Source organism: Lepidochelys kempii, chromosome 16 (assembly GCF_965140265.1).
Source record: "Lepidochelys kempii isolate rLepKem1 chromosome 16, rLepKem1.hap2, whole genome shotgun sequence".
NCBI lineage: Eukaryota > Metazoa > Chordata > Testudines > Cheloniidae > Lepidochelys > Lepidochelys kempii.
Genome location: NC_133271.1, coordinates 8,284,843 through 8,309,405, shown reverse-complemented (window position 1 = coordinate 8,309,405; position 24,563 = coordinate 8,284,843). Strand labels below are relative to the sequence as shown.

Sequence of the window (24,563 nt, the reverse complement as noted above, 5' to 3'; positions counted from 1 at the left end):
CCCACCCCCACTCCATTCCCTCCCCAAGGCCCCCACCCGCCACTGTCCCCAAAATCTCTCCCTGTGCTGCCAAATGGCTGTTTGGCAGTGCCCTAATTAGCTCATCGGGGCACCACCAAATACACTGGACCCTTGCTAGAACGCGCATCTATATAGCACGAATTCGCATATAACACGCTCGCGGCCATAGATCCCAAATTTAGTTACTTTAATTGGAATTCATTTTAACCCGGTCCCCGCATTAACGCAGTACCATGCATGGATCCCAAATCCCACATTCTATTGAGGTTCCGGTGTAGTTGATCTCCCTTGGGGTGTAGTGGTTAAAATTCAGCAGTCTCACTGCTAAGGCCTGTGTTTGATTCCTGGTCAGTAAAACAAACTTTTTCTAGGGAGGTGGTGGAATCTCCTTCCTTAGAGGTTTTTAAGGTCCAGCTTGACAAAGCCCTAGCTGGGATGATTTAGTTGGGGATTAGGTCCTGCTTTGAGCAGGGGGTTGGACTAGATGACCTCCTGAGGTCCCTTCCAACCCTGATATTCTATGATTCGATGAGTGACCCCAGCTCAAGAACAAAGAACTGAGAAGGGTGAGGTGGAGGATAAGAGCTGGCTTCTGGAAGAGGCTGGAGACTCTCTTACCTGGGAACTGACTAAGGAAGGAAGTCAGAGAGGGACACAGAGCCTGAAAATGGTGTTCGCTGGAGTTTGGCGGGTGAATTGCTCTGGGTTGACCAGAATGGAGAAAGCTTTAACCTTTATTTCTCTATTCTAAGGAGGTCTAACACTCTGTTCCACTTGACTAATAAATCCTACTCTGTTTTGAAAGTGCTGAGCAATGCGGTGGAGTATGGAGGGGGTCAAGTGCCCCCCCAGATTGGCCTGCTGGGGGTGAGGAGGGCGAGGGACTCTCCCCTCTCTTCCTGTGTACTCCCCCCCATCTTTGGCTGCCCCCCTGCTAGCTGGATGGGGAGCGGGACAGAGCTGTATCTGCCTGAAAGAGCCTGGCTGGGAGGCAGCCTGGGCTCAGCTGTGGGGGGAGAGAGTGGTACTTCGGCTCACTCATCCCCTCTCCCTGCAGCAGGGTCCAGATCGGGACAGGGGTGAGCAAGCCAGAGTCCCCTCTGCTCCCCCCCCCCCACATCATGTTTCTGGCTCGCTGTCTTTTTCCCTGTCCCCAGCAGCTGGGGTGGCAGCAGACTGCCACCCACCTGGGCCCTGCTGCGGGGACACACACATTGCCTCTGTGACTGACCGAGGCAGGGAGCAAATTCCAGAGCACGGGAGCCCTCACAGCTGCCCCATCAAATGGTTCCTCTCACAAAAGAGAGGGGCCTGCAGCTGTGGCCGTCTGGCCCAGAGAGAGAGAGAGTTCCTCAGAAAGGCCATGGCAGACAGATTGGGGCTTTATAGGTCACAACCAACACCTTGAACTTCACCTGGACTGAAAGCCACTGGAGATCCCAGAGCACTGGTGTCACACAGTCCCAGCGAGATGCCCCTCTTCGGACACAGCCACTGCATTCTGCTCCAGTTCCCGTTTTTTGAACAGCTGTAAGGTGTAGGGAGGAGGGGACAAACCCCACTTTGGACTTGTATCAGATGGTGATTACAGTTATTCACAGAAAAATAATAACCTACACCTTGACCTTGTTTGACCTGAGCTTCAGGTAAGTAACTGCAGGGACAGCCCACACAGAGAGATGGTGCTTGGGTCCTGGGCTGGGTGTGGAGAAGCCATGGTGGGAACGTAATAAAGGAGGGCACAGTAGCATCTCCTATTGCTGCAATATGGCCCAAACCTGCACTCCTTGCTCAGGCCAAGCGCCAATGGAAGGCAGTGGGACTGCAGGCCATTTGGGAGTGGAAGACTGGCTACAGAAATGCTAGTGAATAAAACACAACTGACGTAGTTGGCACCAGAGACTTGGTGGGATAATACACGATTGGAATATTGGTACAGAAGGGTACAGCTTCCTCAGGAAGGACAGGCAGAGGAAAAAGGAAGGTGTTGTCTTGTATATCAAACATGTACATACTTGCACTGAGGTTGAGATGGAAATAGACTTGTTGAAAGTCTCTGAGTAAGGAGAAAAGGGGTAAAAAACAAGGGTGATGCCATCGTAGGGTCTCCTCTAGATCACCAGCCAGGAAGAAGAGGTGGACGAGGTTTTTTTTTTTAAACTAACAAAATCATCCAAAGCCCAGGACTCGGTGGCGATGAGGGACATGAGTTACCCAGGCAGCTGGTGAGAAAACAAACACAGCAGGGCACAGATTATCCAACATGTTCTTGGAATGTGCTAGAGACCATTTTTTTATTTCAGAAGGTGGAGAAAGCAACTAGGGGAGAAGAAAAACCACAGGCACAGTTTGGTGACAAAGTCACTCGGCCAAGTTTATTGCCCTCAAGGCACAGTCCCAGTGCCCGGACTCCATGGTTCCAGGACCACTAACACAAGTGCCCAGTAGCAAGGAGTGGCTCAGTCAGTAGCGAGTATCTCTGCTGTCCCATAGGATACACAAAGGGTTCAGGCGAGGTACCTCACACTTATAGACTGAGACAAACAAATGTCATAAGCAATTTACACACCACCTTATGGGTTTCATGACATCTGGTTGTTACCTCCCCTTGTTCCTGATATCTCGGACAAAATATCCCTATTCATCATTTTGTCAAACCATCTTATCTTGGTACTAGATTGGGATGTATCCGTACTAGCTGGAATATATTTATGTAAATATCTACTGCCTGGAACACTAGCAACAACTTTGCCAAGCTGACGTACTAGATGCTGATCTGCTTTAATACATGGCCTGACTTTGGTTCACAGCCTCTGGTTCAGGCCTCAGATCATGCACCAGGCCCAGTGCTCCAGGCTCTCTCTCTACTACACTGAGCTTGGTAGTTTGCTATTCATAGCAGAAGTGGCACTGACAGATCAGGTTTCCTCCCCAAGAGATCGGATTTCTGTGGGTACTTATCTTTTGCAGTGCTCTTTGTGTGGCCTCCTTGGGAACTGCAGAGACCACTAATAATCCTAGTGTTGGGTGCAAAATTGCTCAAAATCCTTGTGCTACTTGGTACTTTTTTGGCTTTTTAGCAGTTGGGACTAACGTTGCTGGTGTCTCCCACAGAGTTTTAGATGGTTCATTGGCAATGCTATTCTGGCAGTTGAGGAAGAATGTAATATGTCAAAGATTGTGAGCTTGGTCTTGTTACTGAGGTCTCTATTTTGAGGATCTCAGCTACACAAGACAGCAGCTCTTAGAAGGCTCTATAATGATTCGGAGCTGAGGAGACCGCCTCGTTAGAAGACAATGATGGATTTTTGGGAGATGGAGGCTCAAGACATGCCTCTTCTTTGGCTGCAGATTGTCTTTGCAAGACCCCCACAGCAAACATGGAAGAGCAAAGGATGCAGTAGGAGAGTGCAACTGGCTGCATTTTTGTGACTGATTGGAAGGAATTCAGCTCATGGATGGAAGTCCCCAATATATCCAACAGGGACAAGGCTGGTTATGATAAGGCTGAGCCACTGAGGTGGATATGCTGGGGCTCTGAAGTGAGCGTCCCTGGTTTGGAGAGGGCTCCCCGATCTGTGTGAACAGAGAGAACAACGTTCTCTACCAGAAATTAGAGAGGGGTGATGGAGAAGAGCGGTGGTGCTGAACTTCGAGGCAAACGTGTAAGATGTGTACAGATGTGGAGTGTGACACTACTGATGCCTAGGGCAGTGCCAGAGACATAGTGACATTCCATCGGCCAGTGCTGATGCCAGTACCAGTGACAATGTCAATGAGGGTGTCTTATATTTCTTCAGTATGGAGCTGGAAATTGAGCTGGAATCACTTGACCCTGCCCTATAAGCAAGCTTAGTTCCTGGGAAGAGAAGAAGGGCTGAAGCTTCTCCTTCTGGAAAAAGGGAGATCAGTATCAGAAATCATGTCTGCCCTGTGATCAGATCTCCCTGGCCTTGGTGAGGAGGTGGCACTGGCCTTCGGTGCCACACTGGTAGCAGGTACCAAGGTGGTCTTTGGTCTTGGATCCTTGTCTGATGACACTGAGGATTTTTAAATGGTCCAACTTTAAGTCCAAGTCAGCCAGTGTCCCTAATGACCAGTTCCATCTGGTTGGTCATTGCCTGTTCTTTGGGGTCTACAGTTCCTTTCTCAAGCAACCAAAATACAGCTTCAGGTGAGTATCCCTGGATTATCTTGCCTTGTTAGAAAAGAACTGCAAAACAAGCTGTACAATACCAAATGGCTCTCGCCAAGACAAGACAGCAGCTCTGGCTGTGAGTGGAATGAGTTTGGGGCAAGGACGACAGGGTGTGAAGCCCCCAAGGACACTGAATTTACCATTTTAGGTTAAGATCATGATACAAAGAACCTAGGAGAAATTTAATCAATTATTTTTTCAAAAATTAAAATTAACAGGGAATTTTTCTGGGATTTAAATCTAGCTAAGGGACTAGAGGAAACTGCAAGAAAATTCCACCAAAGGGTAGCGGGAGGACACTGCTCATTCCATCTTGCCGCCACAGGTGGTAAGAGGAAACGGAGGGATGACTGTGGCTGCCTAGCCCTCTGTGTCTTGGTGGGGAGCAGGCCCACGGGGGATGTTCACAATGCAGCCCAATTGAGACGGCTGTTTCTAGATTCCGATCTCGTTTGCTCATGCGCCCCTGGAGTGGGTTTCATACACAATGGACACACATTAGAAGAACAGCAGAATTCCATGAAGCTGTTTGTTTGAACAGTTCTGGATTTGATTCTCCCCATGATCAGCCTACACCACTAAGTGACTCCCAACACCTGTACCGTAGGGTCGCATTTGACCAATTATTGCCTGCTCCCTTGCTACCCAGTGCCACAGGCCAAGGGCAGCTGCAGGTTGAAATGGCTGCCCCACCCATCCCCCATTTGAATGGTCAGCCCCCATCTCCCTGGGGGAGTTCTGCAGAGTGGTGAGCCTGCATGAAAGCTTTTCCTCTGCCTATGCCAAGACAAATATGGCAAAAAGAATCCTCTCCTCCCTATGTGCCTTAAGTGTGGCCTCACCCACCACAGCCAGCTGTAATAGGCTGCTCCAGCCGCATTACAGGACCCAGACGGCTCTTACAGCCAAGAGCCCCAGCTCCCCCGGCATGGGCTGTGAGCAGCACAGGCTGCGTGGAGGCCCGCGTGAAAGTGGAGAGCATCTTTCCCTGCAAACACTGGAATTCAGGTCATACCAGCTCCTCCAGCCCAGGGAGAGGGGATGCCAGAGGGCTCTGCCGGGGGGCCAGAAGGGAAGAAAGGAGTCAATGCATTGTAAGAGAAACACGGCTAGCATTTTTATTAACCAGGGAAATGGGCCCTAGACACCAACACACAGGACAAAATGGGCTTGCTAGCACCAGCTCCTCTGCTTGGCCCAGCTCAAAGGAGCTCTCCAGGTGCACTGTGCTTCAATCCAGAGTACTACTGAGCTGCTATCACCACGCAAAGGGCAGCCAATGGGGAAAAAGCATCCCAGAAACCACAGCAACCCAGCAGAGGGGCAGAACCTGTGCTTAACAGGGGCACCTGGATGTCACCTGAAGCAAGTATAACGGAGGTACTGAAGGCAGGCAAAACGGCTGCAAGGGAGCACAGTGCCCAGGGATTGGTGGGGAGGCTCGCATTCTAGCTGCAGTTCTTAGGCAGGCGATAGACACCGCCAGAGTAGATCAGTTGCTGGTCCCGGACTTTCTTCTGGAGGAAGCCTTGCAGCTCCTGGATGTCAATCTCTGTCACCACAGGACCCGTCATCACAAACATCTTCAGCATGCTGTGAATCCGCTCCAAGGACAAGCTCTCCAGGTTGGTCAGCATCGCCTGAATATACGTCCAGAAAAGCTGCAGGGGGACACAAAGGTAGGGGTAAATCCCAACCACACCCCCAACCTTGGCATCCCACATGCTTCACTACAAATCAGGAAACAGAGACTGGGAGCATACGTACACCTCGAAACAGCATGAAAGGGATCTGCAGGGCTGACAGTGTACGTGTTGCACTCTGCTGCTTTCGGAGCCATACAGACCCACCCTTTGCATGGTCAATGCCTAACAGTAGAGCTAGGCGTTTTAGGACACAATGCTGAAGAACAAGCTCTGGCCAACAGTGCGCTAACAACTCTCCGTGGCCAAGTGCAGGCTGAATCCCTTCATGTTCCATGGCAGCTCTCTTTATCCTTTCCCAGGGCCCACAGAATCCCTAATGACTGACCCTAACCTTTCTGGCTGCTAGACTTCACACCCCTTCTGAGGAACCCAGGAAGAATGGTGGAGCCCAGGTCATGGCCCAAGGCTCCTCTGGCTGGACAGTGGCCATTTCAAGCCAGAGGAGATGGCTTATCACTACTTTTAGGAATTCCTGGGGCCCTCTGAAAGCAGCTGGTTCTGGGGCAAAGTCCCTCCAGAGACTGGAGACACGGTGTATGGCTGGCTCCTAGCCTGTGCCTCGCAGCCCAGCCTTGAGGTGGGAGCATTAGCCCCATTCACCCTAGACTGGTCATGCTGCTAACTGGAGGCGACTGGAACAGAGCAACAAACCACCACACAAAGGAATGGCGAGGATCTTCCCACCCTGGAAACACCCAAGGTGCTCAGGAAAGTACCTGCAACTCCTCCTCTTTCTGGTCAGCCTGTGATGCCATGGCAGAGTCACCTTCTTCATCACTGTCTATCAGAACCACCTTCTCCACCTGATCCTTCTGCTCCTCCTCAATCACTGTGAATGTGCCCTGGGGATCCTCCCGTAGGACGCCCTGCTGCAGCCACAGGGTCATCTTACGCCTCAGCGATGTCACGGGAACCTTCAGCAGTTCACTCAGCTCCGCCAGCGTCCACGTACCTGAGGGAGACCACAGGCACCACGAGGAAGAGCAGAGTCACTTCCTGGTATGGGAATTGGACTCAGGACAGGAATGCCCAGCCCAGCATCAAGATAACACCGCCACCGCACAGGCCTGAGCCTGCATACCATCAGCACAGGCAATGCCAGAGCAGATCACACTAGCACTCCCTCTGGCCCAGTGTCCTGTCCCCAGCAGCAACTTCCTGTCGAGCGAGCCTGCACAGGAAGGGCAAGAATCGCCATGGTGGGCTATTCTGGGATCATGTGTATCCCAAACCCTGTATGTGAAGGGCAGGCTTAGATGCCTACGCAGGATTCTAGCCCTTCTAATGTAACAGTGGATGTTTGTGTTATTCACATCAATGGCCAGGCCTTTTCTGAAGCCTGTTAAGCACTTGGCTTCTCTAACCTCATTACAATGAGTTCTTCAGGCTAACTATGTTGTGTGAAAGAAAGATTTCCTTTTGCCAGTGCCAGCTCTGCTGCCCTGCAGTGTCACTGAATACACAAATCAGGTTCACTCCTTTATCACGTCCCCTCTCATCTCAACAGTCGTCCCACCCCAGCCCCCAACCTAGAAAGTCACTGAATAGGCTACTCAGAGGGAACTGCTGCAATCTCTCTGCACTTGGGATGGCACTGGACTGGCACCACCAGAGGGAGGGAGCTGTGGGGCAGGGTGTGAGAGCAGGGAGGGAGCAGGCAGATGTGACGGGAACTGAGGGAGGAGCTGCAAGTGGACAGAGTAGTCAGGGGGGTAACTGCGCAATGTGTTCCTGAAAGCAGGCTGTGTGCTGAGCTGCTGTGCAGGGGAATGGCCTCTCTCAGGGAAGCACTAAGAGTAGCAGCCCACAGCCAGAATCAGTGGCCTCTGGATCTGCTACCCTAAGTCTCCAAGTGTTAGGTCTGTGTGAGCAGAAGGGGCCTGTCCTGCCCAGCAGAGGGCAGTGGTGAACACAACTACAAAAGCAGTTTCTCCTCCCTTGGTGTTCACACCTCAACTGCTAGAAGAGGGCCTCAGCCTCCCTGATTGAACTAACCTCGTTATCCCTAGCATGATTCTTGCTTGCATATTTATACGTGCCTCTGGAAATTTCCACTACATGCATCCCACGAAGTGGGTATTCACCCATGAAAGCTTATGCTCCAGTACGTCTGTCTATAAGGTGCCACAGGACTCTTTGCCGCTTTTACAGATCCAGACTAACACGGCTCCCCCCCGATACTTGACGCCAGGGAGTGTGGCTGGGCCCACCTGGCCTCACTCACTCTTGCTCTGGAAGTGCAGGATGATGGCTGCATGCACAGGAGACACGGAGAGGGAGACGGTGCGATCTGCCAGCTCCACATCCAGGTTCACCAGGCCCAGGTGATGCTTCCAATTGAGAGTCCTCATGGCCTGGAAGCAGAAGAAGCAGCTGCTCACACTTCACATGCACGACAGGTCACTCACTGACTGTTATCACACTGACTGCCACTCATGAATAGAACAGCCACTCCCTGCAGCCTGCACCGTGCTCAGCCCCACATAGCCACTGCTCTCCCACAAGACAGAGGCACAGCCCTCCCCCACCACCTGACAGTTCCTCAGCCCTCCGGGCCCAACCTCTTCCACCCCTCCCTGCCCCATACAGGCCATTGCCCAGTCCCTCCCTTTCTGACACTGGCCCTGCATCACCTCTTCCCAATCTGCCCTGCTGCAGCACAGCCTGAAGAAGGCCTGAGGGCAGATGGACTCGTTTCTATCCAGAAGCGCTATTCAATCGGAGCAGGATTCCATTAGGAGTGACGCAGCCTCTCCAAGGTGGGAATGGGTGTCACCTCGTAGGCCGAGAGCCCTCTGCCCACTGGGCCAGGGATGTAAACCATTAGACAGAGGCTATTTGGCATTTCCTCCCTAGACAGTCTCCTGGAGGGGGGGAGGGCACTGGCACCCCACACCATGAGCATCCCCACCCCCAGTAGGCATTTGCCGATGGGGAGAAGGCTAGACACAGGCGGGCTGTCTGGCATGACAACGATCCCAGGAAGCCCCGCAACCTGGCCAACTCTCCGCCTGAGACAGAATTGGATCACAGACAGCAAGAGGGTGGGCAGTGGGGACTGAATTCATGAGAAGCCAGGTTTCCATTTGCTCTCACCACGCTGAGGCCGCTGCATGGAGGTTAGCTCATGAGACCCAACTGGGTTTCCGGGCACACACATCTCTCGCTGCTTTGAATTCAGTTGCTTTTTCTAAACTGATGCACTCATGTGTGAACATTTATAATGGTTTTAAACAGGTTCTACTGGTTTAGCTTGTGCCTGTAGAATGTATTCACACAAGCTAAGCTGCTCTAAGGTGTGTGAAATCAATACGGGAGCATCCCCACACAGAGCTGCCCCAGGTTTCCTACATGGGGATAAAATCACCCCTTCTGTTAAACCACTGCCACTGTGCAGGGCTGGCCTCAGCCAACAGGCATCCTACAAACTGGCTCTTTGGTCTTATTAATGTTTGCTCTCGGCTCTGCCTGGCATGCAGCAGCCTGGGTAAGTCCATACAGCTGGCTCCACAGAGATGAGAACCCCTCACCTCTGTGTAGTGGGGAAGGAGTTCCTGGAGCAGGGGTGGGAAATTGTATTTAGGGGTGGGGTGGGGGAGGAGGTGCGGAGGGGTGTGCAGGAACGGGCTCAGGGCAAGGGATTGGGGCAGAGGAGGGGTGCAGGGTGCAGCAGGGCGCTCAGGGAAGGGGGTTGGGGTGCAGGAGCAGTGTGGGGTGTGGCAGGGGGCTCAGGGCAGGGAGTTGGGGAACGGTGTGCAGGAGGGGTTTGGGCTCTGGCCCAGCACCGCTTACCTAAAGCGGCCCTGGGGTGGCAGTGGCAGGCTCCGGGGCCAGGGCAGGCTCCCTGCACGCCTGCCCTGGCCCCACGCAGCGCTGCTCCGGGAAGCGGCTGGCTCCACGTCCCTGCGCAGCCCCTCCAGGGGGAGCTCCACGTGCCGCCCTTGCCACACCTCCAGATACCTCCCCTGAAGCTACCATTGGCCACGGTTCCCCATTCCCAGCCAATGGAGGCAAGGACAACAACACACAAAGCCCTCCGCTCCCCTCCCCCGGGGCCCCAGGGACATGGTGCCGGTGCAGGGCCTGCGGAACCACGGGGGGGCAATCCCGCGGGCTGGATCCAAAGCCCTGAGAGGCCGGATCCAGCCCGCTGGCCGTAGTTTGCCCACCCCTGTCCTGCAGCCTCCACCTTGACACAAGGTCTAGTTAAAGGTGCATGGACAGAGGTGTCTTCTGCCACAAAGGGCTACAGGAGATGAGGGGAGAAGACTAAGGACCCAGGAGGAGACGTGCATTGCCAGGGATGCAGGCAACAAGTGGAACCAGATGGGGAGCAAAAGCACCTTGGAAGGGCCAAGAACACAGCTTTGGCAGCAACCAGCCATTTCTCTTTCTAATTACTCTCCATGCTGCCTCCAGCTTCTCCACCTGCTCTGAAGGCCCCTGGTGGAACAGGCTCTCCAAAGCCAAGGGTGAAGGAGCCCCGCTCTGTATTCTCTCTTGTGGGTGCCAACCGTCCCCCATTGCTAACTGCAAGGCATCCCCTGCCCTAGCTAGTCAGATCACAGGACTCCCTCACCTTTAACTTCTCATACTTCTTGGAATAGGCTTCCATGGCCTCCTTAATTTGCTCGGGGAGCTCCAGCTTCTCCTCTTTCAGTGGCGGCCAGAACTCGCTAGACAGGATGACAGCAACGAGGCTAAATGGGGGCCTCTCCTCCTCTGGGAGCTTCTCTTCCTCATCACGGATGTTGGTGTTAATGCGCCGCGAGTCAGCCATATCCTGGGGAGAGGCAGGACACAGCACCTAGTTCAAAGTGCCTGCTCTTCTCCTGGCCAGGCTCCGAAGCAGAGCCAGGGCTGGGCCCCACAGCAGGCCAGAGGTCACAGGGGCCATCACAAAGGAAGAGAGACTTGAGCTGGAGATCGGGGCATGAGAACTGTCTGAAGGGGAGGATGGGGACATTAGGTGGCTGTTTGTCCCCACTATCCACTGAGGAGAGCACCAGACTGGCTTTAGCACAGACCACCAGGGACAAGCGGAGATTGCCCCACACCTGCAGCCAAGTTGCTGCCTCTGCTGTACCTGCTCTAGTGACAGATGGGATGACAGCCCCAGATTCACCAGCCCAACCCACTCAAGGGCTCAAATATGGAAGGACTTTGACCACAGTGCTGGGATGCCCACATCACTCTCACTCCCCATGGATTCCCCTCAATCTCTCACTCAGAGTCCCGGGGAGCCCCTCTCATTCCCCATGGTGCTTCTGTCCCCCTCCAAAAGGCCCCCCCTTACTCTGCAATACCCCCAGAGGCCCCTCTCCAAGGTACGGGCTCAGATTTAAGGCAAGCATCCCACAGGCCACCCCTGGCTGCCATTCTCTGAGACACCCTGAGATGTGCTGTGGCGCACGCACCAAGCCCTGGATCATCAACAACCTACTTTTAACATGACTTCACAATAGTGCATCTGGGCTTCGCCAAATCGCAGCTTCAGCAGCTCCACGTTGCGGATTTCCCTGACGACAGAGGCAGAGGATCACAAGCAAGACACTGGGAAAGAGAAGCTGAGCCGCCCCCCCCCCCACAGAGCACAGCAGGGAATGGCAGTCCCTTGGAACACGCTGTCCCTGCAGTCTCTGCTATCTCAGGCAGATGGTCCCAAGCATTTGAGTGAGGAGGGACTCGCCTGCATCCATCGTTCACCCCTCTGAGCCTGGGGCTGCTGCAGGAACTTCCCATCCCCCTGCCGTTGGGCTGGCAGTTTGTACCTGCCCTGGCCATCCCTAACTGACAACACAGGAGCATGCCTGGCCCCCTTGCCAGCTATTCATGCCAGAGCGTCTGGCTTTCATTAGCCCCATTCTAAAGGTGCAAGAACCAACGTGACTTGCCCAAGGTCAGCAAGCAAGTCAGAGGCAGAGCTGGGGACAGAACCCAGGTCTCCTGACTCCCAGTCCCATGCTCTTCCTACTGGGCAATGCTGCCTCCCCACATAACGGCCTCTGCAGGCCTTCAGTTCCCCTGAAGCAGATGTGATGGAGCCAGGAGGATCCTGGGGAGGGACAAAGCCTGCTCTTTTCCCTGGACTCCAACTCTTTTCCCTCATTGAGCAGCACAGTGTCCTCTTCCTAGCATCTCAGGGCTGCATAGGGTATGCTGTGCAGCCAGCTGGGCCCAGGACGGCCTGTCAGACTGAGAGGCCAGGGATTCAGCTCTGTGGCTGACCTTGCCTTCAAAAGATTCTGGCCTGCACTGCCAGGTTCCCTGCCTCTGATGGCTCATGCTGCTCTCCTGGTGCTAGCCACACAAAGCCAGAGGCCATTTCACTCCAGTCTCCGTCCGATGACAAGTGTCCAAGTAGACAGCCACAGCTCAGTGGGTGGGATCACGGATTTTAGGCTGGGAACCCAGAACTGCAGAGACAGCCCCACATCCCCTTTCCCGGGACTACCTGGCTGGAGCATCTCCCCTGCAGATCCTGGGGGCGGGTGCAGGCCTCACCTTTCAGCGCTGTAGTTGAACTGGTGGAGCAGACGGTCAGCCAACAGCGTGCGGTACTCATTGATGAACAGATCCTTGCTCCCATAGATGCTCACCAGCAGGCTGATGATGTCCGAGGAGCGGCGCTTGGAACTCAACTTCCCTAAGAAGACAAGCCAGAACAGAACATGAGAGACAGTCTCCCCACCTCCCCAGGCTCGGCCCCACGGAGGGCCTGGGGACAAGCAGCGCTCACACCACCATAAAAGGGAACAAGGAGGAAGTCATGGGCTGCAGAACGTTCAGGTCAGGATGGGGGCAGCTGCTCCGATCCTAGTGTCTAACCTGGGTCAGCATCAACTGGGTCAGGCAGCCAGTCCTCTGGCTCAGAGATGTCATCGTCACTCTCCTGGCCATTTTCCAGCGTCACTGGGTCAGCTTTCGAAAGCTCATTGGCTAAGTCACCAGACCCTTCGGCATCGCCCGTTAGACCTGCCACAATTTGCCGCACTGTGTCCTCCCTGGTCCTGTCCGAAAGCAGGAGATCAAATGGGGTGGGGGGGTCAGCAAAGGAGTAAGCACAGACCAGCCTGGCATGAGATGTACAGATGACAAACACAAAAACTGGGGGAGTAGTAAATTATTAACTGCACAGGTCACTAACGAAGAGGACCAGAGCACTTGGTAAACTGGGCGCAGGCAAACAATATGCATTTTAAATGTGGCTAAATGCAAATGTATACACCTCAGAAAAAAGAACGTAAACCATGCTTACAGGGTGGGGGCCTCTATCCTGGAAAGCAGTGACTCTGAAAAGGATCTGGGGGTTGTGGTGGATAAATCAGCCTAACATGAGCTCCTTATGTGACCAAAAGAGCTAATATGAACCTGGGAAGCATAGACAGGGGAATCTTATTTCACCTCGGTATTTGGCACTGGTGTGACTGCTGCTGGAATCCTGTGTACGTTTCTGGTGTGCTCAATTCAAGAAGGATGTTGATAAATTGGAGAGGGTTCGGAGAAGAGCCATGAGAACGATTATAGGATAAGAAAACATGCTTTATAGTGACAGACTCAAGGAGTTCAATCTATTTAGCTCAAGAAAGAGAAGGTTAAGGGATGACCTGACTACAGTCTTCAAGTACCTACTGTCACAGAGCCCCCGGGCGATGCTCTGGAACTACTCCATATGAAGCTTGTCAGGACTCTAGGGGAGCCTCCTCTCTGTGAGCAGACTGTCTCCAGGGCAAGAAGCTTACACAGCTTTGACCTTCCTTTGACCTCAGAGCATTCAGCATCCCCTTCTCACACCGTGCGCTTCCCACAGCGAGTCTGTACAGGCAGGGTTTCTGGGGAAGCCAGTGGCCCTGCACCCCAATTCTGCAGTCAGACGTGACTCTCAGCCAGGCAGTAAAACAGAAGGTTTATTAGACAACAGGAACATGGTCTAACACAGAGATTGTAGGTACAGAGAACAGGACCCCTCAGTCAGGTCCATCTTCGGGGCGGGGGGGAGCCAGAGCCTCCTCTGGCCCTCCCTCCATTTCTCCTGCCACCTCCAAACTGAAACTCTACAGCCCCTCCTCTCGCCTTTGTCTCTTTCCGGGGCCAGGAGGCCACCTGATCTCTTTGTTCTCCAATACCTTCAGCTCACACCTTGCAGGGGAGAGGCCCAGGCCATCAGTTGCCAGGAGACAGGGTGTCGGCCATTCTCTGTCTAGACAGCCTCACACTGGCCCTCTAAGGTTCTGCAACAATCACACAGCTTATCCCACCACCCAGATACTTAAGAAATGCATTGGGGAAACTGAGGCACCCACAGAGTATTCAGAGAGAACATTAAGAACAGTCCCACTTCGTCACATCTCTCTCCCCTTTGAGACCGAACTGAATGGGGTCACTTTAGCCGGTGACCTGGGGAAGTTCGAACCCACCAACGTTCCCATGCATCTCTCCAATTTCTTGGAGAGAGTTACACCAGACCCTTCCAGTTTCAGGCCCACCTTAGGTTGGGCATGCTCGATGGCACTCGCAGGCTGCATTTGGGAAGGTTTATGCGGCCCTTGCCCTTTTGCCATCCCAAAACCCCTGGGGTTCAAACTGGGACCAGGTCTTCTTCCAGCGCTCCAGTCTGGAGGGCTGTGATTCAGGCTCTCTTGGTTAACTGCCCCCATCTTGACCTTGGCCACCCTCTGACCAGGTGTGTCACCAGCAGCTCGGCATCAGCCCCTTTCATTGGATGCAGCCACATCAGGGCAGAGTGGTCAGTATACACAGTAAAGCGAAGCCCAAATAGGTACAGCCGCAGCTTTTTAAGGGCCTGCACCATGGCCAAGCATTTCTTCTCTATGGCCACATAATTCTGCTCCCGGGGCAGCACTTCTTGCTCAGGTACCCGATGGGGTGTCTCTCCCACTTAGCATTGGCTTGCATCAGCACCACACCCAGCCCTGAGTCTGAGGCGTTGGTGAACACTGTAAAGGCCTTGGCAAAGTCTGGGTTTACCAGATTTACCGGCCCATGGATTAGAGCCTCCTTCAACACACAGAGCCCTCTGGCACTGTTCGGTCCAGACCAGCTTGTATGGCTCCCCCTTCTTACATAGCTCAGTGATGGGGGCAGCTAGGGAGCTCAAGTGGGCTACAAACCTCCAGTAGTACCCCGCCATCCCAATAAAGGCCTGGACCTGTTTCTTGGTCTGGGGAACAGGCCAATCTCTGATCATCTCCACCTTACACTTTTCAGCTTTTACCATCAGTCTTGTCCCCTTGGGGCAGCCCAGCACCCTCTTCACCCGGGACACGTGTTCCTCCCAGGTCTGGCTAAAGACACAGATGTCATCAATGCACGCCAGGGCCAAGTTCTCCATCCCCCTCAGTAACCAATCCACCCGGTGCTGGGAGGTGGCTGACGCCCCCTTGAGGTCGAAAGGCAGGACCAGGAACTCAAAGAGCCGCAAAGGGGTAGGTCAAGGCAGATTTCAACCTGGCATCTGGACCCAAAGGCACCTGCCAGTCGCCCTTGGTGAGATCCATAGTAGAGAGGTAATGAGCTCCCCCCCCCCCCCGAGCCTGTCTAGAATCTCACCAGGCCTAGGCACGGGGCAGGCATCAGACACGGTGATGGCATTAAGCTTCCAATAGTCCACACAGAATTGGATCGACCCATCTTTCTTGGGGACCAGCCCCACAGGGGAGGCCCATAGGCTGTGGAACAGCTGGATCACCTCTAAAACCAGCATGTCCTTGACCTCTCTCTCCAGGTTCTGGGCTGTTTTCCCAGTGACTCTGAACGTGGGACACCTGATGGGAGGATTGGCTCCCAGCTCAGTGAAGTGATCCACCATTGCCAGTTCATGCTGCTGCTGTTGCTCCTGCAGCTCTTCCTCGGGCTCTTGCTGTCTCTCACGGTCCTCTCACTCTCTCAGACTCAGCTCCAATCCCATCCATCTCCGATCCCCTGATGAGGAGCCCAATCTTGAAGACCCCCATCTGGTTGGGGACAGGACTCTTGGGGATGCCTGGCTGCCACTCCAGCTGCTCCCAGATCCTCTTGTAGCCCCATTTGGGTCAGGAATCTGCTCCTTAGAGCGGTCATCGTCCTGCAGCTGCACAATTAACTGTGCTTTGGTGAACTTTCCAATGCGTAACCCTCTCTTTTGGCACAGGTTTACAATGTCCTTCTTAAGGAGATGGTGATAGGCCATCACTTCGCTGTTCCCAAGTTGTTGTGGACTCGCAGGCCAGTGTGCTCTCAGCTCCCCACAGTTTCCAGGAAGAACCTCTAGTGTGCCAGCCCTTCTCCAGGTCACCACCTCTCCAGGGTCAAGCCGCAGACTCCTCCGCCCCTGAGACTGCACACTGCAGTCCTCAGGGGGATCCCATTACTGCAACAGTCCTTCTTGCTGGTCATACTCTCCCAGGGGTTAAGCGTAGCTCCTTCGCCCCGAAACCGCCCCTCTCTGAGCCTTCACAGCACGCCTGGTCCTTGTTAATCCCCCTTCAATTTACTGCTCCCCAGTCACTTACTGCAAGAAGCACCATTCATGGGGTGCAGTACATGCCCCCACTGCCACCAGTTGTCACGGAGTCACCGGGCGATGCTCTGGAACTACTCCATATGAAGCCTGTCAGGACTCTAGGGGAGCCTCCTCTCTGTGAGCAGACTGTCTCCAGGGCAAGAAGCTTACACAGCTTTGACCTTCCTTTGACCTCAGAGCATTCAGCATCCCCTTCTCACACCGTGCGCTTCCCACAGCGAATCTGTACAGGCAGGGTTTCTGGGGAAGCCAGTGGCCCTGCACCCCAATTCTGCAGTCAGACGTGACTCTCAGCCAGCCAGTAAAACAGAAGGTTTATTAGACAACAGGAACATGGTCTAACACAGAGCTTGTAGGTACAGAGAACAGGACCCCTCAGTCAGGTCCATCTTGGGGGGCAGGGAGGCCAGAGCCTCCTCTGGTCCTCCCTCCATTTCCCCGGCCACCTCCAAACTGAACTCTCCAGGCCCTCCTCTCACCTTTGTCTCTTTCCCAGGCCAGGAGGCCACCTGATCTCTTTGTTCTCCAACACCTTCAGCTCACACCTTGCAGGGGAGGGGCCCAGGCCATCAGCTGCCAGGAGAAAGGGTGTAGCCATTCTCTGTCTAGACAGCTTCACACTGGCCCTCTAAGCCCTGGTCTACACGAGGACTTTAGGTCGAATTTAGCAGCGTTAAATCGATGTAAACCTGCACCCGTCCACACAATGAAGCCCTTTATTTCGACTTAAAGGGCTCTTAAAATCGATTTCCTTACTCCATCCCTGACAAGTGGATTAGCGCTTAAATCGACGTTGCCGGCTCGAATTTGGGGTACTGTGGACACAATTCGATGGTATTGGCCTCCGGGAGCTATCCCAGAGTGCTCCATTATGACCGCTCTGGACAGCACTCTCAACTCAGATGCACTGGTCAGGTAGACAGGAAAAGAACCGCGAACTTTTGAATCTCATTTCCTGTTTGGTCAGCGTGGCAAGCTGCAGGTGACCATGCAGAGCTCATCAGCACAGGTGACCATGATGGAGTCCCAGAATCGCAAAAGAGCTCCAGCATGGACCGAACGGGAGGTACGGGATCTGATCGCTGTTTGGGGAGAGGAATCCGTGCTATCAGAACTCCGTTCCAGTTTTCGAAATGCCAAAACCTTTGTCAAAATCTCCCAGGGCATGAAGGACAGAGGCCATAACAGGGACCCGAAGCAGTGCCACGTGAAACTGAAGGAGCTGAGGAAAGCCTACCAGAAAACCAGAGAGGCGAACAGCCGCTCTGGGTCAGAGCCCCAAACATGCCGCTTCTATGATGAGCTGCATGCCATTTTAGGGGGTTCAGCCACCACTACCCCAGCCGTGTTGTTTGACTCCTTCAATGGAGATGGAGGCAATACGGAAGCAGGTTTTGGGGACGAAGAAGATGATGAGGAGGAGGAGGTTGTAGATAGCTCACAGCAAGCAAGCGGAGAAACCGGTTTTTCCGACAGCCAGGAACTGTTTCTCACCCTAGACCTGGAGCCAGTACCCCCCGAACCCACCCAAGGCTGCCTCCTGGACCCAGCAGGCGGAGAAGGGACCTCTGGTGAGTGTACCTTTTAAAATACTATACATGGTTTAAAAGCAAGCATGTGAAAGGGTTACTTTGCCCTGGCATTTGCGGTTCTCCTAGATGTAGTCCTAAAGCCTTTGCAAAAGGTTTCTGGGGAGGGCAGCCTTATTGCGTCCTTCATGGTAGGACACTTTACCACTCCAGGCCAGTAACACGTACTCGGGAATCATTGTAGAACAAAGCATTGCAGTGTATGTTTGCTGGCATTCAAACAACATCCGTTCTTTATCTCTCTGTGTTATCCTCAGGAGAGTGAGATCTAATTCATGGTCACCTGGTTGAAATAGAGTGCTTTTCTTCAGGGGACACTCAGAGGAGCCCATGCCTGCTGGGCTGTTTGCCTGTGGCTAAACAGAAATGTTCCCCGCTGTTAGCCACAGGGAGGGGGGAAGGTTGAGGGGGTAGTCACGCAGTGGGAGGAGGCAAAATGCGACCTTGTAACGAAAGCACATGTGCTATGTATGTAATGTTAACAGCAAGGTTTACCCTGAAAGACTGTAGCCACTGTTTTATAAAATGTGTCTTTTTAAATACCGCTGTCCCTTTTTTTTTCCTCCACCAGCTGCATGTGTTTCAATGATCACAGGATCTTCTCCTTCCCAGAGGCTAGTGAAGCTTAGAAAGAAAAAAAAACACACTCGCGATGAAATGTTCTCCGAGCTCATGCTGTCCTCCCACACTGACAGAGCACAGACGAATGCGTGGAGGCAAATAATGTCAGAGTGCAGGAAAGCACAAAATGACCGGGAGGAGAGGTGGCTGGCTGAAGAGAGTAAGTGGCGGTCTGAAGAGAGGGCTGAAGCTCAAATGTGGCGGCAGCGTGATGAGAGGAGGCAGGATTCAATGCTGAGGCTGCTGCAGGACCAAACCAGTATGCTCCAGTGTATGGTTGAGCTGCAGCAAAGGCAGCTGGAGCACAGACTGCCACTGCAGCCCCTCTGTAACCAACCGCCCTCCTCCCCAAGTTCCATAGCCTCCACACCCAGACGCCCAAGAACGCGGTGGGGGGGGCCTCCGGCCAACCAGCCACTCCACCGCAGAGGATTGCCCAAAAAAAAGAAGGCTGTCATTCAATAAATTTTAAAGTTGTAAACTTTTAAAGTGCTGTGCTTAAAGTGCTGTGTGGCATTTTCCTTCCCTCCTCCACCACCCCTCCTGGGCTACCTTGGTAGTCATCCCCCTATTTGTGTGATGAATGAATAAAGAATGCATGAATGTGAAGCAACAATGACTTTATTGCCTCTGCAAGCAGTGATTGAAGGGAGGAGGGGCGGGTGGTTAGCTTACAGGGAAGTAGAGTGAACCAAGGGGCGGGGCGTTTCATCAAGGAGAAACAAACAGAACTTTCAAACCGTAGCCTGGCCAGTCATGAAACTGGTTTTCAAAGCTTCTCTGATGCGTACCGCGCCCTCCTGTGCTCTTCTAACCGCCCTGGTGTCTGGCTGCGCGTAACCAGCAGCCAGGCGATTTGCCTCAACCTCCCACCCCGCCATAAACATCTCCCCCTTACTCTCATAGATATTATGTAGCTCACAGCAAGCAGTAATAACAGTGGGAATATTGGTTTCGCTGAGGTCTAAGCGAGTCAGTAAACTGCGCCAGCGCGCCTTTAAACGTCCAAATGCACATTCTACCACCATTCTGCACTTGCTCAGCCTGTAGTTGAACAGCTCCTGACTACTGTCCAGGCTGCCTGTGTACGGCTTCATGAGCCATGGCATTAAGGGGTAGGCTGGGTCCCCAAGGATACATATAGGCATTTCAACATCCCCAACAGTTATTTTCTGGTCTGGGAATAAAGTCCCTTCCTGCAGCTTTTGAAACAGACCAGAGTTCCTGAAGATGCGAGCATCATGCACCTTTCCCGGCCATCCCACGTTGATGTTGGTGAAACGTCCCTTGTGATCCACCAGAGCTTGCAGCACTATCGAAAAGTACCCCTTCCGGTTTATGTAGTCGGCGGCTTGGTGCTCTGGTGCCAAGATAGGGATATGGGTTCCGTCTATGGCCCCACCAAAGTTAGGGAATCCCATTGCAGCAAAGCCATCCACTATGACCTGCACATTTCCCAGGGTCACTACCCTTGATATCAGCAGATCTTTGATTGCGTGGGCTACTTGCATCACAGCAGCCCCCACAGTAGATTTGCCCACTCCAAATTGATTCCCAACTGACCGGTAGCTGTCTGGCGTTGCAAGCTTCCACAGGGCTAACGCCACTCGCTTCTCAACTGTGAGGGCTGCTCTCATCTTGGTATTCATGCGCCTCAGGGCAGGGGAAAGCAAGTCACAAAGTTCCATGAAAGTGCCCTTACGCATGCAAAAGTTTCGCAGCCACTGGGAATCGTCCCAGACCTGCAACACTATGCGGTCCCACCAGTCTGTGCTTGTTTCCCGAGCCCAGAATCGGCGTTCCACAGCATGAACCTGCCCCATTAGCACCATGATGCATGCATTGGCAGGGCCCATGCTTTCAGAGAAATCTGTGTCCATGTCCTGATCACTCACGTGACCGTGCTGACGTCGCCTCCTCGCCCGGTATCGCTTTGCCAGGTTCTGGTGCTGCATATACTGCTGGATAATGCGTGTGGTGTTTAATGTGCTCCTAATTGCCAAAATGAGCTGAGCGGCCTCCATGCTTGCCTTGGTATGGCGTCCGCACAGAAAAAAGGCGCGGAACGATTGTCTGCCATTGCTCTGACGGAGGGAGGGGCGACTGACGACACGGCTTACAGGGTTGGCTTCAGGGAGCTAAAATCAACAAAGGGGGTGTCTTTACATCAAGGAGTATTTCAGGCAGGACTTCACGGAGGCTTCCAATAAGAAATGGTGCACCTAAGTTTTTGTCCTTATTGGAACAAGAAGGTTAGCCTGGCCTCTGATTGATACATGGCTAGATTTACCTCGCTGCACCTTCTCTGTGAGTGACTGCAGTGTGACCTAGAGGAATGAGTCCCCTAGACAGGGGAGGAGGCAAATGAGTACAAAACAAATCTGGTCTATTTCTTGTTTTGACCCACTCCATCTATCTTTTACATCTTTGGCTGGCAGCAGATGGTGCAGAAGGACTGCATGCCATCCACATCTCATGGCTGCCTGGCAGAAGATGGTACAGTACGACTGCTAGCCATCCTCATCTCTTGCCTGCCTGGCAGAAGATGGTACAGTACGACTGCTAGCAGTCCGTATCGCCTGCCCGCTCACCATAAGACGGTTCAATAGGACTGACTGCAGGACTAAAGAGAATGACCTGGTCAAGTCACTCCAAATTTAGTCCCTGCGCCCATGTCTGCCCAGGCGCTCCCAGCCGACGTGGCCAGGAGCACCTCGGACATGACGATGATGGCTACCAGTCGTACTGTACCGTCTGCTGCCACAAGGCAATGGGTTGCTGCTACTGTGCAGCAATGCCGTACCGCGTCTGCCAGCACCCAGGAGACATAGGGTGACGGTTACCTGAGCGGGCTCCATGCTTGCCGTGGTATGGCGTCTGCACAGGTAACTCAGGAAAACAGGCGCGAAATGATTGTCTGTCCTTGCTTTCACGGAGGGAGGGAGGGAACGGGGGCCTGACGATACGTACCCAGAACCACCCGCGACAATGTTTTAGCCCCATCAGAGTGCTCCATTGTGACTGCTCTGGACAGCACTCTCAGATGCCTGATTGTTTGCCGTTGCTCTGACGCCGGGAGGGGCGACTGACGACACGGCTTACAGGGTTGGCTTCAGGGAGCTAAAATCAACAAAGGGGGTGGCTTTACATCAAGGAGTATTTCAGGCAGGACTTCACAGAGGGTTCCAATAAGAAATGGTGCACCTAAGTTTTTGTCCTTATTGGAACAAGAAGGTTAGCCTGGCCTCTGATTGATACATGGCTAGATTTACCTCGCTGCACCTTCTCTGTGAGTGACTGCAGTGTGACCTAGAAGAATGAGTCCCCTAGACAGGGGAGGGGGGGAAGCAAATGAGTACAAAACAAATCTGGTCTATTTCTTGTTTTGATCCACTCCATCTATCTTTTACATCTTTGGCTGGCAGCAGATGGTGCAGAAGGACTGCATGCCATCCACATCTCATGGCTGCTCGGCAGAAGATGGTACAGTACGACTGCTAGCAGTCCGTATCGCCTGCCCGCTCACCATAAGACGGTTCAATAGGACTGACTGCAGGACTAAAGAGAATGACCTGGTCAAGTCACTCCAAATTTAGTCCCTGCGCCCATGTCTGCCCAGGCGCTCCCAGCCGACGTGGCCAGGAGCACCTCGGACATGACGATGACGGCTACCAGTCGTACTGTACCGTCTCCTGCCACAAGGCAATGGGTTGCTGCTACTGTGCAGCAATGCCGTACCGCGTCTGCCAGCACCCAGGAGACATAGGGTGACGGTTACCTGAGCGGGCTCCATGCTTGCCGTGGTATGGCGTCTGCACAGGTAACTCAGGAAAAAAGGCGTGAAACGATTGTCTGTCCTTGCTTTCACGGAGGGAGGGAGGGAACGGGGGCCTGACGATATGTACCCAGAACCACCCGCGACAATGTTTTAGCCCCATTAGGCATTGGGATCTCAACCCAGAATTCCAATGGGCAGCGGAGACTGCGGGAACTGTGGGATAGCTACCCACAGTGCAACGCTCCGGAAGTCGACTCTAGCCTCGGTACTGTGGAAGCGCTCCGCCGAGTTAATGCACTTAATGCACTTAGAGCATTTTCTGTGGGGACACACATACTCGAATATATAAAACCGATTTCTAAAAAAACGACTTCTATAAATTCGACCTTATTCCATAGTGTAGACATACCCTAAGGCTCTGCAACAATCACACAGCTTATCCCACCACCTAGATACTTAAGAAATGCATAGGGGAAACTGAGGCACCCACACAGTATTCAGAGAGAACATTAAGAACAGCCCCACTTCGTCACACCTACATGGGGAACAAATATTTAATAATGGGCTCTTCAATCTAGGCGAGAAAGGTCCAACATGATCCAATGGCTAGGAGTGAGACAAATTCAGGCTAGAAAGAAGATATACATTTTTTTACCAGTGAGAGTAATTAGCTGTGGAACAATCTACCAAGGGTTGTGGTGGATTCTCTATCACTGACAATTTTTCAGTCAAGACTGGATGTTCTTCTAAAAGGTCTGCTCTAGGAATTATGTTGAGGAAGACCTCTGGCCTGTGTAAGAAAGATGGTCACACTAGATGATCACAATGGTTCCTTTTGGCCTTGCAATCTCTGAGTTGTATGGAGTAAAACAGAATATTGAAAGGTATGAGCATCTAACCAGGGCATAGCTTTGCAATAATAAACACCATTGCTTAAAGAGTGGGTCATTCCAGTTAATAGTCTGGGTAATACAGCAGTACAATGATTGAAATGAATGAAACAAACAAAAACCCACCAACAAGAAAAGGATCAGAGGAATTCACTATACTTCAGCACCATCTACTGGGTATCGATGGAAGTAGCACAGAAACACCTGAAACCCGAGAGCCATTAGCAAGTGTCCAATAAAAACAACAGACTTGCCCTCCTCCAATTACACGTTGTTGCGGGTTAGAACTTGAGGTCACTGTGCAGGAGCCCAGAACTAGCCATGCTCACGTGGATAGTGTGATGGGGCATACAGACCCCACACAGGAGAGGAAGATGCCAGAGAAGTCCTGGTGGTAGGGGCTAGCCCTGCCCCTCCAGCCCTGTCAGTCTTGTATGACAGGGAGAAGGCTGCAGTTAGCAGGTGCAGGAGGAGCAGGTTTGCCCAAAGCAGGGGACTGCAGGAGTGACCCTGAAGCCACAGACAGAACTCCTAGCTTGGAGACCTTCACCTCAACCTGGAGAAGAGTACAGCCGACTCCAGGTAAGATGGACAGGCCGTGCCTCACTCAGGCCTTGTCTACACTACAGAGTTTTGTCGACGCAAGTTACACCGATGTACAGCCACCACTGTAATTAAACCGCTGTTGCATGTCCACACTATGCTTCTTGTGTCGGCAGAGCACAGCCACAATAGCACCTCTTGCACCACACAGAGAGCAGTGCACTGTGGGTAGCTATCCCACCATGTAACTGGCTGCAGGGTGCTTTGGGAAGGGTTTGCAATGCCACATGGGGCAGGGACAATGTCACATGATGAAGGTTTCTCAATCATATGGGCATCCTACTAGATTGCCAGCTGCTTTTCAATTGCCCTGGTAACCTGCAGCCCAGCCGTGTCTGTCAGAAAGCATGGATCCTGCGCTGCTCTTCAGTATTGTGCTGTGCATTACAAACACAAGGCTAGAAGAGGAGCCCAATGAGCAACTATTCGGCTGAGAGAGGCCTTGAAGGAGTATTTTAACACTGAGGCACAGTAATGTGTGTTGCTGTAGTGTGCTGAGCCTGGCACTGTTTGTTTGTACCTTATAATGATTGCTGAGTGTGCCCGAAAAGGAACACACTGTAAATCACTTTTTAAAGTAGCACTCAGTAATCTGACCAAACTGACATTGCTGAGGGGGAGGGGAGGGGGGAGAG

The 24,563-nt window shown here is 52.9% G+C and overlaps 3 protein-coding genes across 3 annotated transcripts in view; 1 reads left to right on the top strand and 2 right to left on the bottom strand.

The window, feature by feature from the left end:
- The window catches only part of TOR4A (torsin family 4 member A), a 93,949-nt gene extending 88,736 nt beyond the window's left edge, over window positions 1–5,213 (bottom strand). The window contains exon 1 of the mRNA XM_073314174.1: window positions 1,437–5,213. The gene's annotated coding sequence lies outside the window, so the exon portion shown is untranslated. The remainder of the gene's footprint in view (window positions 1–1,436) is intronic.
- A 98-nt stretch (window positions 5,214–5,311) lies between these two features.
- ANAPC2 (anaphase promoting complex subunit 2) overlaps window positions 5,312–24,563 on the bottom strand; it is a 32,304-nt gene continuing 13,052 nt past the window's right edge. Inside the window, exons 7-13 of the mRNA XM_073314173.1 lie at window positions 12,754–12,935; window positions 12,430–12,571; window positions 11,369–11,444; window positions 10,505–10,708; window positions 8,150–8,279; window positions 6,642–6,877; window positions 5,312–5,880 (exon numbers count right to left, since the gene is read on the bottom strand). Of these exons, the coding sequence (XP_073170274.1) occupies window positions 5,668–5,880; window positions 6,642–6,877; window positions 8,150–8,279; window positions 10,505–10,708; window positions 11,369–11,444; window positions 12,430–12,571; window positions 12,754–12,935 (1,183 nt within the window). The 3' untranslated portion in view covers window positions 5,312–5,667. The remainder of the gene's footprint in view (window positions 5,881–6,641; window positions 6,878–8,149; window positions 8,280–10,504; window positions 10,709–11,368; window positions 11,445–12,429; window positions 12,572–12,753; window positions 12,936–24,563) is intronic.
- On the top strand, window positions 17,417–19,265 carry LOC140899180 (uncharacterized). The gene is made up of 2 exons (XM_073314183.1): window positions 17,417–18,018; window positions 18,608–19,265. Exons 1-2 carry the CDS (start codon window positions 17,436–17,438, stop codon window positions 19,120–19,122), a joined length of 1,098 nt encoding a protein of 365 aa, XP_073170284.1. The 5' UTR covers window positions 17,417–17,435; the 3' UTR covers window positions 19,123–19,265.